The sequence below is a fragment of the Carcharodon carcharias genome, chromosome 8, assembly GCF_017639515.1.
Source record: "Carcharodon carcharias isolate sCarCar2 chromosome 8, sCarCar2.pri, whole genome shotgun sequence".
NCBI lineage: Eukaryota > Metazoa > Chordata > Chondrichthyes > Lamniformes > Lamnidae > Carcharodon > Carcharodon carcharias.
This window is the reverse complement of record NC_054474.1, coordinates 33969751-33984667: the sequence shown is the minus strand read 5'-3', so window position 1 is coordinate 33984667 and position 14917 is coordinate 33969751. Positions and strand designations below refer to the sequence as shown.

The window sequence follows — 14917 nt, the reverse complement described above, 5'->3', positions numbered from 1 at the left end:
ATTGAGCTTGGCTGTAATGCAAAATGGGCAATAGCAAATCAGCATTTCGCTTAGCAGGCCACTTGATTTAATTTTAAAATAAAGTCTTGCATGGTATAAAGATGGGTTGTTCATTTGCTATCAGTCAATTTTGGTTATTGGTTTTGACTATCTTCTCCTATTTGCCGTTTATTTCCAGAATTTTTGGTTATTTGTCAGATTTTCAGCATTGTAAATTTTTCTTTCTGATTTATCAAAATGTTTACTTATTCAATCTTATTGCATTCATGCCTTGGCAGCCTATAATTTATTTTTAATCTCCCATGACAAGCATGAAAGATAGTTATGCAATGCCTGAAAAAAAAGAGGGAAAATATTCTTATTTCTTGAGAAATATGCCATGAAAGTTAAACAAAGTTTCCAGTAGCCAGGAATCTAGTTCTACTTTTATTAATTGTGTCACACAAAGGTTGATTAACCCTGGATTTAAAATAACATGAACATGATGGTATAGAGAAAGAAACTTAAGGTCAGAGCTGGAATGTTGCAACATATTCTAGTCCAAAAAGGAAAATAAAGTTGTTTAAACATTCTAGGAATAACATGATAAATATTGCCCAACAAAGCAAGTAATTTAAAAAACATGTTAGCTTGTACTTGAGGCGACCAACTACGATGTTCAGAATTTCAATCATATGCATATGCAAGCTACTAAATCAGCTCCATTTCATAATAAAGCATAATTATAGAACCATAGAAAAGTTACAGTGCAGCAAGAGGCCATTCAGCCCATCGTGTCTGCGCTGGCCAAAGAGAAAGAAGAAACTAGCAACCCATTTTAATCCGACTTTCCAGCACCTGGTCCGTAGCCTTGCAGGTTACAGTACTTCAGGTGCATATCCAGGTACCTTTTAAATGAGTTGAGCGTTTCAGCCTCAACCACCAACTTGGGCTGTGAATTCCAGATGCCCACCACCGTCTGGGTGGAAGTTTTTCCTCATGTCCCCTCTAATCCTTCTACCAAGCACCTTAATCTATGCCCCCTGGTAAGTGACCCATCAGCTAGGGGAATCAAGTCTTTCCTGTCTAGACCTCTCATAATTTTGTACATCTCAATTAGGTCACCCCTTAGCCTATTCTGTTCTAAGGAAAACAACCCTAGCCTATTCAATCTCTCCTCATAGCTGCAATTTTCAAGGCCTGGCAAGAAATTAATGGCATGACATTATCGGTATTATTGGAAAAATAATCCTATGGCGATTCAAGAGGTGTATCTATTCAATTACAAACTGCCCAAACCAACCAAAGGCAAAGTCTCTCAGAAACAAGTAAAGAATAAAAGAAGATGCACAGAAAAGCAACTAATGTCATTAAAAGATAAATCTCACAACTTTGGTTTAATTACCTGCAAGCTGTTTGTATAAGGATGTTCGATACACCCTACAGGCACTTAGAAACTGTCTTTCTTTATTCCCCCTTTTTAATCAATATTAGTTAATTTAAGTGAAACTTAGTGAGTGAGTTTACACACCTGTTTACTAAACAAAGTAGGTGTTTTCTATCTCAGCAAATGCTGAGAGTATTTTTCCAATTAGTAACAAAATCAGTACATACACTTTTTCTACAGGATCAACAAACCAAACTTTGACATTTTTAAAGAACTAAAACTGTTTTTTATTAGTACCTTATAAGTTCCTGATAAGTAAAAAGTTGTTACCCAAATTGCCAGTTTCATAACATCACAAGAAATTCACCTGTACATCCTGCCTCGCTACAAAAACAACCATTGTTAAAACTCTAAATAGTCTGAACCAAAACTTCAGTATTAAAGTAACAATTGACATGAACAAGATGTTCTGTGGGTTCATAACTTTGCATTCACACTGTTTTACAAATCAGACCAACCCCCTAGTAGCATCTGTTGACTTCTTTAAATGTATTGTCCAGTGACTCTATATTGGTTAACAAAGGGTGCATGACAAAATGAATTAATGAAATTACACCTAATCAGGTATTAGCTGTTAGTTTAATTGGGTGGGGAGAAAACATGAAAAAATAAGCTACAAGCCAGTGTTCAATACTAGAATGAAGAGGTGTAATGGAAGATCATACAGTTGCATCCAACAGTGATCGCCTTTTTATTTGTAACCAACATACTTAGAGCTAAAATACTTGCTAAAAAATGACAATATTGTAACCCTTTTAATAGGCAGACCTACAAAAACAATCCTATAGCTTAATTATTCTTCCTGTTGACTGTCCTGGTTTTCAACAGCTGCTACTAACCTATGTGGAAGGCCTGATAATACTGTAACACTAGATGGCAGTGCCAGAGGTCATTGTAATGTGGCCTATATAACTGCCCTATAAAACTTTATAAATTACTATGCTTTCCTAAAGAGATAATAACTTAAGAAGTTGTCATAACGTAAAAACTATTGTTTATAATCCTTACGTAGCTGTTGCTTGTTACTATATTTAGACGTAATTTAAAATAGCACTGGAATCCTTACCCTATCTACAGTTAAAATTATAGTTTGGTGCAAGGTAGATCATGATTTATAGTAAATCGTGTGTAACAACATTGCACCACCGCGCTCGCAAGATAGGGAGAGCACCTTAAAATAGATTTTAGGCAGATTCAGAAAAGTGGCCCGACTTCTATTATATCCAGATAGAAAGTAAAAAAAAAGTCACCTATCAGATTTTTTAATCTACTCTAAATCTAATATGATCAAAGACACCGGGGGTAATCTATGAAAGAATTGACAGGGTGTGCTTGTCGACCTTGGTAGGTATGGCACACAAAAGCATCGGTGCCAGCAGTTCATGCGAGATAACACGCGAAGCTACCCGAGTTCCATCTACACATCTGGTGACCTTGAGAAAGCGATATGAGTGTGGGGGGATTCCTCTGTACAAAAACACGTTTATAAACACAAGCATTGGATGTTGTGTGTTTGAAATTATTTCAGGCCCGACGACAACCTCCTTCATGCACTTCAATAAGACTGATGTGTCTAATATGTATCAGAATGAAATTTAAAAGATTGAAAAGACCGCACACGTAGTCCTGTCAAACGATACTGTTAACTCCACCCCTCAAGCAAAAAACTAGTAAGTTCAACACACATATGGTGTATGTGTGTTTATTTATCCCTTCGGATAAAGACGTTAACCGAGATCAAATGTTAATAGAGCTTTATTTCAATAATCTTCAAGAGTACAAATTGGAGCCTGGATTCATTGTGTTAAGTGCAAGAAATCAGCAGGGGACGCTATTGCACGAAGCAACAAACTCCCTCCAGTCCAGTACCTTGACTAAAGGTTGCTCACAATTCCTCTCTGCTCAGCTCTTCAAACCAATGCCTAGTGCATTCCAATATTTTCCTCTTTTTTTTTCCTCTTGCTCGGGCTTTGTGTTTTGCTAATAACATTCACATCACTCGTAAAACGTACGTGGCAAATACTCTGATCCAATAGATGCTGCTTGAAGGAAATTGGTTTGTTGTCAGTGAATGTGCATGCAGTCATTCAAACGTCTGGGTACCGAAACCATCTTATTGAGTGCAAACTTATCACACTATTTCCGCAAATGAAAGGCTCCGTGAAGATAGTTGCTGGAGGATACTGGTGTACTCACCATATTGACTTCAGAAACCATATCTATACTGGCAATGTCTATGTTCATGCCAACACGCACAGGGTCACCTGCAGACAAACAAGATCGCCCGCAATGTGATCTCTTAAATTTAACTCTTTGATGTAACTTACAGACCAAGATCATTTTACAACACAATAAGCAGTTAACGTCCCCCCATTAAGGAGCTTAAAAATCACATTTCTTTAAACACAGACAAAACCCACCGACAACCCACTTGCAACATTACTGTACAATATGTGACCGGCATTTGATGCACTATTTTACTATACCGAGTCTTTTTTTAAAAAAAATTGGATAACCATACAGTCTAGAAAAGGCAGCTGAATGAAAATGCTGCTAAAATGTTGCATTTAATACATATTGAAACTGAAAATTTAGCTGGATGCGCTGTGGGGCGAAATGTGTCGTTAGGACTTTTTCCTCGCCTATTAAATAATTATGTTGGAACCTCTTTAAAAAAATCTGACAGCTTCATGGAGCTTTAACAACTAATGGCACAACTTATTGGACTGGCTGATCAAAAAAACAAAAAGACCCATTAGTGACGATACTGGCCAAACGCTGTTACTCTAAAGTATGGGATTCAGTCAACTTGAGGGGTGCAGATGATTTTTAACTTCCAAATCATTTTCAGATCCGTTAAGCACAAGTAGCCAGGGAGAGAGAAGGACACACACACACACACACACACATATATATACACAAAAAAAACCCCAAAGACTGTAAGGGATCATCACATTAACATTAAATCAAATTACCTCCGAAATCTGGCCTCAAACGGATGTCATAGCCCTTCAGCAGTCTATCAACGGTCTCCTTCACCAATGACATGTTACTGGGGTCATTGACACTAGAGAGAGAGGGGGAGGTGGGGGGGGGAAGAAAGAGAATAGTTGAGAATGTTGTTGCTCTAAGGTTGAAGTAAATGTGGCATTTACAAATGAAGAGGTGCAGAGAGAGAGAGAGACACCTCCAGCTGCCCGGCGCTATGGCTTACCTTTGTGCACAGACCATCGCCACGAGCAAGGGGAACGAGAAAGCCCTAAAGTAGCCCCTTTTCCGAACTCTCAGCATCCCTAAGTTTTCAGATGATTTCGTCTTTTTTTTTCTCCCAAGCGAAGGTAGCAGAAGGAGAGAGAGAGAGACACACACACACACACACACACAGAGAGAGAGACAGGATCCAACTTATTCTGACCAGTGCAGTAATTCCAAGGTGGGGGGCGCCTGCGCACACTCCTCACTCACAACATCAAAAGGCAGAGGAAGCAGCTTCACTTTGCAAAAAAAAAAGATACATATATATATATATATATATATATGCAGGAAGGGGTAAAAAGGGAGAGGGAGAAAAATAGAGAGAGGTGAGAAGGGCGGGAAAAGAGAGGGGGAAGGGGGAGACAAAATGTCTGTGGCTGTTTTAAAGCAACGTCTGTTTTCTCCTCTCTCTCTCTCTATTCTGTTTTTTTTTGTTTCTTCTTCTTCTTCTTCCCCCCTTTTTAGATGCTGACCGCTAAAGCATCTGAAAATGCCGGGGAGGAATGACAGCCGTGTGCTTGTCTCTTCCAAAAATCTTGGCGCATGGTGCTGTTTAGAAATCGCTATCCTCTCTGTCGACTCGTCATTCCCACTGAGGGGGGAAGAGGAGGGGGGGGGGAATAGGGGCAAGATTTTTTTTAAATAAAGGAAATTTGGTTAATTCTGGGAGATGTTCAGTCAGTAAACATAACACACACAGCACGCACGGCTTCCTTTGTAAAAAGGAGGAAAAAAAATCCAGAGATGGGAACCTGCCAGCTTCCGCCTGGCTCCGCATTAATATTCGTGACCACGCAGGGACACGTTCATCGCCTATCCTTTCTTGAGGGAGGGGTGGAGGGGATTTTTTCCCCCCCCCCTTAATCTTGTATTTTTTTTAAATTTCACGTTGAGAAAAACCTCGAGCTCAGCGCTGAGATCGTCTGCCTGCTGGACTTGGGATGCGAATGCGTTGTTCGTCCACAGGCTGAGCCGTTAACCGCAGCGAGCGCATGGACCCTGCAGCTCGAGCCTAACGGTTCTCTGGTTTTTTTTTCAAAAAATTCTAACGGACGCTGGGTCACGTGAGAGCGGGCTTGAGGCGCGAAAAAGGGAGAGGAGGAGGGGGATTTCCTCGGCTGTCCACACGGTCGAGGGACACGGAGCAAAAGATGCAGGCGCGCTGTTTCCCTATGCCTCCCCCCGAAAGCTGTCCTTCCTATTATCAAACACGCACAATTCTACGGGAATGCAGCACCTTTTTTAAAACACATCATGCATGCACTTGAAATTTTTACGTCGTCCATATGATACCCACTTCTTTAACACTTTCAGACTTCGTTAACATTTTCCTTAAGACTTACAATAACGCCCACCCCCTCAGGGTTTTCGAAGTGCAGTGGCTATTTTTCTCTTCTTCTCGGAGGGTAAAATGTTTTTTTTCTGTTTGGGGCTACGTTGTGAGCACCTGCGCCAAGCAGCTCTGGGAATTTTGAAACTGTGTAATTACAAATAACCCACAGAATTTGAATTCCAATTAAAGTGGAGCGTTCGATTTTTTTTTTTATTTTGGAATAAATTCCACTCAAGTTGCAATTGGCTTTTTGAGCCGGAATTGAAATGGAAACAAATGCAGTGCGTTGATGTAACTCAAAGTGGGAAACTTCATGCTGTCCCAAAAAATTTCTCAAAGTAAAAGTTATAATCTACGAGTCAATAAACAATTTACGAAGTACGCTTAATGAGGAAGATGACGATAATACAAATTGTTCGGTGCTTATGGCAGTTTTGCAATATTGCGCCTAGTTTCGTCGACCGGTGGTTGTGGCTGAACGAACGAGATTATTCTGATTTTATTCAGAGATGGTGTGTGAGGAATCGAATAGGGATTTTTTTTTCCCTTTTATTAAGCAGCAAGTATTTTGTGAGCTATCCCCATCGAAATCCCACAATTTATGTAAGCTGAACCGTAACATTTCACAGTGCTCAAAGCCATGGTTACAAAAGACCTCAACATTATTAGCGGAAGTTTTGTTCTAAAGCTCTAACTGCCTAACATTTGATTTGAATAATTGTTAGACCAGAGGGGGGGAAAAAACATATTGTATTTAGTTTGCCTTCTATCATCCTGGCAGCCCTATATAATGGTTTGTTGACTGATCATAGCAATCAATCTCCATCATTTAGTCTACAGCAAACAAGTGAAGCGAAGAAAGCCCCAGTAGTAGAAAGTTAAATTAATTCCTAGCAATTTATGCTGGGTCAAAAATGGAAAACTTGTCTAAAGATGTTGAAGAGCCAAGACGATAGCAATGTCCCACTTGGGTAGAGTAAACATATACTCACCTATGAATAGCACACAGCCCATGAACTCATGGCCTTTCAATTTGTCACTACTATTCGATCATGTTTCAGGACCCAGTTCGACCATTTTTTTCCCCTGTGCAAATGGGTAGCAATCGTAACGGTTTTCAATGATTCACACTTTAAAACTCCTCATAACTGTAAAGTAGGTCAGATTTTATTATACACAGTATATTGGTTCCTACACTCTATTCCTCACATGTTGAGTTTGCCATTTTATTCAGGAAAACACAGGTCTAATGAGAACACGTGCAAAATGGATCACCAGTGAGTAGGTCATCTAAGTATTGCACAATTCTCGCATCTCACTTCTAGATAAGCAGAGCTTTTGAATTCTAAGCAACTTGTGATCTAAGAGATGGATGCATTTTATGGAGCATTTTTAAGTACTGAGATAGATAAATTACATATTTACATTTTCCAAATATCCAGTGTTTAAGTTGCAAGAGGATAAATGACATAATTAACTCTAACAACTTTTATTGATTAATTTGATGACCACGTGCAAAAATATGCCAAGGACTTTCACAAAACCTTACACCCTCTCTTCAAGATTATTATGAAGTGATTTGGGATTTTCCTATGTCAACACATAAGAGATTATTAGCAAAAATTGAAGTACAGGGAAAGATGTGTTTTGGTAATTGGAAAAAGTAGACAGAATAGAGATAAAGGGAGTGTTCTCTGATTGGGAGGATGTGACAAGTGGCATTCCATTTCAAACTGTTCTGGGGCCTCAACTTTTCTTCATATGTACTTATGTCTTGGATGGAAGAATAGAGAGTTGAATCCCAGTTTGCAGATCACACTGAATTGAGAGACAGAGTTGTTTGTGTAAATGGAAACAAGAATTTACAAAGAAACATGGACCAAGAAGATGGCCAAAACTATAACAGATAAAAGTCAATGTTGGAAAATGTGAAGTCATCCACTTTGAATCTGAAAAAGACAAATTGTAATATTTTCCTAGTGGGAGACTAGGACCTGTGAAGGTGCAAACATTTATAATATGCATCTGTAAAGGTCAATAAGAGATAGTGCACAAGTATAAAAAATACTCAAAAAATCTTAAAGGAATGTGACCTTTATCTCAAGGGTCTGGCTACATGTGACTCCAGATCCACAGCAATGTGGTTGACTCTTAACTGCCCTCTGAAATGGCCTAGCAAGCCACTCAGTTTAAGGGCAATTAGGGATGCACAACAAATGCTGGCCATGCCAGTGACGCCCAATCCCATGAAAGAATAAAGAAAAAAAATAGAAAAGTGAAGAAGTGATACTTCAGTTATACAGAGGATTGGTTGGACCCTATTTGAATATTCTGTTCAATTTTAGGCACTGGACCTCTGGAAGTGTTTGGCCTTTAAGATGGTACAGTGTAAAGTCACCAGAATGATTGAGTTTTAAAGGTTTAAAGGTTTACAAGGACACACTACAAAATAGGAACATATGAACAGAAGTTTATCGTTTAGCCCCTCTGGCCTGTTCTGCCATTGAATGAGATCACATCGGATCCATGACCTGACTTCATATACCTCCCTTTGTCTGGTATTACTTGATGCCTTTGGGGTTAATAAAACCTATCAATCTCAGATTTAACATTAACAACTGACCTAGCATCAACTGGTTCCAAACTTCTACCACAAAAACTGCTGCAAATGCTAGAAAGCTGAAATAAAAACAGAAAATTATGGAAATATTCAGCATCTGTGGGGAGAGAAAAAGAGTTATCATTTCAGGTCAAGGACCTTTCTTCAGAAGTTCTGACGATAAAATTCAACATTGCCTCCAATGTGTCAGCTCACGATGAGATGAGTATTTGAGGACTAGGATCTCAAACCCAAGACTAGGCCATGGTTTATCAGGCAGCAGTGATCCCAGTGCTTCTATACTTTGGAGACTTGCATAAGCTACAGGAGGGACATCAAAGCACTGGAGAAGTACTACCAGCAGTACCTTCACAAAATTCTCCAAATCCACTGGCAAGAAAGGCAAGCAGCATCCTCTCCCAAACCAACTTGCCCAGAACCCAGGAGCAAATCGCTCAAAAGCCAGCCCCACTGGGTGGGGCATGTAGTTTTGTATGCCTGACACTAACTCATGAAGCAACTCCTCTACTCAGAACTCGGTCGCAGCAACAGGCTCCCAAGATGATGGCAGAAATGCTTTAAGGATGTCCTCAAAGCATCCAAGAAAAGGCCAAACTTCCCCACTGACTATGGGAATCCCTGGGCTTGTGATTGACCAAAATGAAGAAGGCTCATTCAGGAAGGTACCAAACACATCTAGAGACTTCATTGGGAATGCACAGGGATGAAGTCAAGACATCAGAAGGAGTGCATAAACCCCTAAACAACCTTTCTAACCATACCCTCAAGACTACCTGCCCCATATGTGGCAGAGTCTACAGATCACATATTGAACTTATCAACCATCTCAGAACTCATCCAACCTAAGTGGAAGCAAGTCATCCTCAGTTGAATGATGATGAATTCTTTACTCCACTTCAATTAACCCAATGGTGAGATCCATACCAAGTCTTTTTAATATACAAGAGCAAAATACTGCAGATGCTGGAAATCTGAAATAAAGACAGAAAATGCTGGGAAATATTCAACAGGTCTGGCAGCAGGTGTGGAGAGAGGAACATTTTTAATGCACCTTCTTTGCAAAATAAAATATTGAAGAAAATATGTTGGCACTATAAAATGATGCACTTGCTAAATATTTAACAAGTTACTGTGTAATAGCTTATTACGTTTTATACACGAGCTAATTATCAATTAAATACCCACCCCACCCCCATTTACAGATGGGAGCAGTATTCTTCGAAGTGTGCCAATTTATTGTGGCAATTCGCTGCCCGTCCGCTCCAGCGGAACTTTTCTCATCGAGATGCGAAGAACTCGCAAATCCACGCAAAGTGCTACAGATGATTTGTGTTGTGATCTGGCGCGGTATTAGTTTGATTTCTCCCAAACATTGTAGCAGTCACAACAATTGAAAACATTTTACTAAATCCAATACGTGATTTTCTCTTGGAAAATCAGCTTCCAGTGACGGCGTTAATTCTTGATGAAATCACAACTTTGTCCCAGCCTCAGTTTTAAGGCAGGAGTTCTCGACGGTAGGAATAGAAATGAAATGTTAATTATTTTCTGCGCACAACGTCTAACCCTGTTCGATTCGGAGCGCGCTTCCCCTGTATTACGTTGTTGCTGGTTTAATGGCATCGACAAGCAGCAAAAGCGAACTATGCAAGAAGAAACGTTACATTCATTATGGTACTAGAATGTTATTCTGGTAGACAAAGCCATAACTTAAATTATTGTGAAAGTTGACATTTTAGTATTATAAAAACACGATCTTTTGTTTTAGAGGGAGAAGGATCAAAGACATAACTATACACATGTCTAAAGACAAAAACGTCAACTGTTTACCATTGCTTCGAAAAAAAACTATAGCAACCATTAATTCAACGCTGAATGTCATCACGTGAGACCACAGCAGAATACATTGGTTGTTAGCTGTCCTACTTTGCAAGGTTAATATCATAGGATATGTATCATTTTATGTTAGTCTGCAAAGATGGACGATCCGTGGATTAAGAACGTTGCCTCCCCTCCAAAAGGGGGCATTTTCTTCGCACAGACTCCATTATTCTCTCCAATATTCAGTGTGTATGAATATATGTGGGGAAACATGACGAGGGTGTATATAACATCCGGAGGTTTATTATAAAATGATCTGTATTGGGTCAGGTAACACCAGCGAACTACACAAGTGTGGAAATCGATATGATTGAGTGATCAATTAGCATTATTTTAGTCTAATTTGTAAGTGTAGACAATCTTTTGTGTGGTGGTAGCATTGGCGTTGGGGTCAAGGAGGTGAAGATGACGATGTCAGAATTCACTTCCCTGAAAATTATGTCTTGCAAATTTGCGAACTGTCAATCCATAGCTAATAGTAAAATATATCACTATATGTACAAAATTATATTGATTAATTCAGATTCTAATGTTTGTTTTATCTTATATCCAAGCATGAAAAATTCCCAAGTCAGGCATTACATTAAATGAAAATTTATAGAATTCTCTGGAATTTACAGCACAAAACAGGCCATTCAGTCCAATTGGTGTGTGCTGTTGTTTGTGCCCCACCTTACTCCATTTAATCCTATCAAACAGGTTAATAACAGAATACCTTAATAGCAGTTTGGCTGCTGAATGTGTACACATGAATAATAGAATAATGCTTGTTTAATAGAATATTCATTGATAAGACACTCACTTAAGAGTTAAATCAGGAAGTTAAAAGCCGACAACATTTTAACTGCTTACCAACAGGTTTGGGACTCGCAAGGCTTGAGCCGTGTAGCAGTCAACAGAATTGCTCATGTCCCCCCTCGCCGCCCCCTCCCCCCCCCCAACCTTTCTAATTATCTAGATTATACCTGATAAAGAGCTAAAGCCTATCACTTAAATCCCTCAATCCATCGCAAATATGTGTGTGAGGGGCAGGATGGAGAGAGAGAAACCGTGTGATAGCCTTGGATGGATTCGTGGAGACTGGCAATGTAAAAACACGGATAAATTACGAGGAGAACATAAGCTATTTGTTGGATATTTAAAATAAATATAGTATCAGAAGAAATGTCGTAATGTGCAATCTAATCTCTCTCGCCTGGGTGCCCATTGCCTTGCCAGGATCCCTGACGGCTCCTCGCTAATTCCTGCCAAAAGTATCAGTGGATTTCTTGCTTTTAATCTCCCATGATGCCTTATTCGATTATTGTCAATGTTCGCCATCCCGGACCGGCTGTTAAACTCTTTAGTTTTAAACTGAGGCACTCAGTTGAGCCTCGACAACAGCAGAGAAATAAAAGGAGAGTGGAAATTGCCTCCTTCAAGCGCAAAGGGCTCAGCACCGAGGTACTCAAGTGTTCTTTTTATCGTTGCTTTTATTCTTCGTGAAATGGCACAATGACGGCAAAAGTGAGGAGGCTTAGAATATGGGACACGCAAATGGTTACTGCTGACATGAGATCTGTGGTTGCAATGCCTACCAGCCGCGTGGGTTTACTGATTTTTGCCTGTTACACAGCACTGTGGTGGTGAGTCTTGTCTTATTTACGTTTCTACTTAGTTGAATCCTTATTTGTTCTTCCCATGCATTTTAATATGTAGTTTTTTTAATGTGGTATTTGAATAGACTGAAAGCCAAACAAAGACAAGCACTTTCTTCTTTGATTACCAAAGGTGCCCTTGACCTCCAATGTTAATTTGTATTTACAGTATAGGAGAGACGCTCAGAAATAGCTCTTCCAATCAAGACAATGAAGTAAGAGTCCATTCGGAAAACATCACACGTATTCTCGATAGACTTCTCGATGGATATGACAACAGGCTCCGACCCGGGTTTGGAGGTAAGTAATGTTTTTTTTTCACGTAGCCCTCGGCTTGCAACAGATTCAAACCTATTTTCAGCCCTTATATGGCGTACTTCTTAATACGGTTTCAAGTCTGAACAAATCGTAAATGTTTACACTCTGTTGCAGACGGGTCCATAGCAACACTTTTGCATGGACTGAGATGATGGTGGAACTCAATGCCGCCCAGAAACATTGCCGCTCAAACTTTGAGTTTCATTTTAATTTGTATTTTATATGCTTCACCTGTGACACATGAAGGTAACGTGTACTCAGAAAAGCGCAACCCAAGATGATCTTTTAAAACCTTATTTGGTCTTTTCTAGGTCCTGTCACTGAAGTGAAAACTGACATATATGTGACCAGTTTCGGTCCTGTATCTGACGTCGAAATGGTATGATACTGAAAATTAAAAGATATGTTATAAATCTCATGCTAGACTTGCTCATCAATGTAAACTTCCCATCTCACCGCCTGCCGAGACGTTCATAACAGTTTTATTATTTTGGCACCTGGGTAAAACGTCATTAAAGAAGATGATTCGCCTTAATCTGTTTGACAATCCCTGTTGCCAATGGTCTCGGTGATCGTTTCATTTTTTGGCCACAAACACTATGTAGTACCGTAATCTATTGGAGAAGGAAACCTTTGTCTTTTTAAGGAGGCCAAGCAAATCTCTAAGCATGTCAAATCACTAGAATGTTGGTGTTTATTTTTTTTACAGTATGGATACTGACACTGAGTAATCCATTGAGCTCTTGTCGCTTTGTGTAGGGCAGGGTATTAGTGATACTGGATTATGCATCTACAAAGTGACCATTTTTTATTCATGCAGTAAAAGTGATGCAATGCAATATTTTTAAGCGATCTCATACTTTTACAGGAATATACCATGGATGTCTTTTTTCGTCAAACTTGGATTGACAAGAGGCTGAAATTTGATGGGCCTATTGAAATCCTTAGACTGAATAACTTAATGGTCAGCAAAATTTGGACTCCAGACACTTTTTTCAGAAATGGAAAAATGTCCATCGCTCACAACATGACGACACCCAACAAGCTTTTCAGGATCATGCAAAACGGCACTATACTTTACACCATGAGGTTAGACATAATGGTTTACTGGGGTGTTACATTTATCTATTTGATAACTACATAATATTTTATATAAATAATATTTTTCTCCTCCAATTCCAGGCTCACAATAAATGCAGCATGTCCTATGAGACTAGTGAACTTTCCAATGGACGGGCATGCATGTCCCTTGAAGTTTGGCAGCTGTAAGTTTCAGTATTCAATGTGTTTTGGGAATTTCTTAAAACTAAGAACTATCAACATACTAGGTTGACTAGAGGACTGGATGAACTTACAGGGCTAAGGTTCGGAAATATTACAAGAACCACTGCAGTTTCCATTCTAGAAGAGAAAAAGGCTACTCATTATACTCGCTTCAAATCACAGATAACCTTTATAAATCAGTTTAGAATACATAATGTGAGGCTTGGTTTGGCAGGAACATTCTTGCCTTTGAGTCAGAAAGTTGTGGGTTCAAATTGCACCCCAGAAACTTGGGTACATAATCTAGACTGACTCACCAGTGCAGCACTGAATGTTAAACTATGCCCTGTCTGCCCTCTCAGATGGATTTAAAATATCCTTTGGCACTAGTCAAAGTAGAGCAAGGGTATTATCCCCAGTGTCTTGGCCAATATCTATTCTCAAAGCAGAGTACCTGGTCATTATCACATTCTGTTTATGGGAGTTTGCTGTGTGAATTGCCTGCCACTTTCCTGCATTACAACAGTGACCGCACTTTGAAGAAGTACATAATTGGTTGTAAAGTACTTTGGGGCATCCTGAGGTCATGAAAGGTACAATATAAATGCAAGTTCTTTCCGGCATATATCTGCCTAATAAGTAATTGATAATGAGTTATACCATACAATAAATATATTCTTCCAGACAATCTCTTATGGTCATAATTGTAAGAATGAAGTTCCAGCAGAACGTAAAGATTAACTATGTCTCATACAATTACATTACATCCTTAAATTCACCATGAGTTATTTTATATTGTAACATTTTGAATATATTTTTTTCCTTTATGTATATTTTATGTTGCCTAAGGCAATGGTTGTGGGACCCCTTTTCAAATGGATTAGTGATCACTGACCCCTCCCCCCACAATCTAACTTATAATATATAATACTCATAAATGAATGTATTATACATAAAGAGTATTTTAATAATTCTTTTGAGAAAATAAGTATTTACTTGCAGGTAATCAATGAGATGAGTGTGTTTGCTTCTCACTGCAGAGTCTGTCTATCCTTGGCAGGAGCATGGACAGAGCAGGGGCATGGAGGGAGCAGAACATGGAGAGATCAGGGCATGAGGAGAGCAGAGCATGGAGAAAGTACTAGGAGAGTGCAAGTAGAGCAGAGCATGGAGAAAGCACTTGG

At 39.3% G+C, this 14917-nt stretch overlaps 2 protein-coding genes across 4 annotated transcripts in view; one reads left to right on the top strand and one right to left on the bottom strand.

The window, feature by feature from the left end:
• Positions 1 to 4717, bottom strand: part of gabrb2a (gamma-aminobutyric acid type A receptor subunit beta2a) — a 395193-nt gene extending 390476 nt beyond the window's left edge. For all 3 annotated transcript variants that reach the window (XM_041193701.1, XM_041193702.1, XM_041193703.1), the window contains exons 1-3: positions 4641 to 4717; positions 4402 to 4493; positions 3623 to 3690 (exon numbers count right to left, since the gene is read on the bottom strand). In XM_041193701.1, coding sequence (XP_041049635.1) covers positions 3623 to 3690; positions 4402 to 4493; positions 4641 to 4717 — 237 coding nt within the window. The remainder of the gene's footprint in view (positions 1 to 3622; positions 3691 to 4401; positions 4494 to 4640) is intronic.
• A 7292-nt stretch (positions 4718 to 12009) lies between these two features.
• Positions 12010 to 14917, top strand: part of LOC121281422 (gamma-aminobutyric acid receptor subunit alpha-6-like) — a 165684-nt gene continuing 162776 nt past the window's right edge. Inside the window, exons 1-5 of the mRNA XM_041194366.1 lie at positions 12010 to 12140; positions 12322 to 12452; positions 12782 to 12849; positions 13339 to 13559; positions 13653 to 13735. Of these exons, the coding sequence (XP_041050300.1) occupies positions 12010 to 12140; positions 12322 to 12452; positions 12782 to 12849; positions 13339 to 13559; positions 13653 to 13735 (634 nt within the window). The remainder of the gene's footprint in view (positions 12141 to 12321; positions 12453 to 12781; positions 12850 to 13338; positions 13560 to 13652; positions 13736 to 14917) is intronic.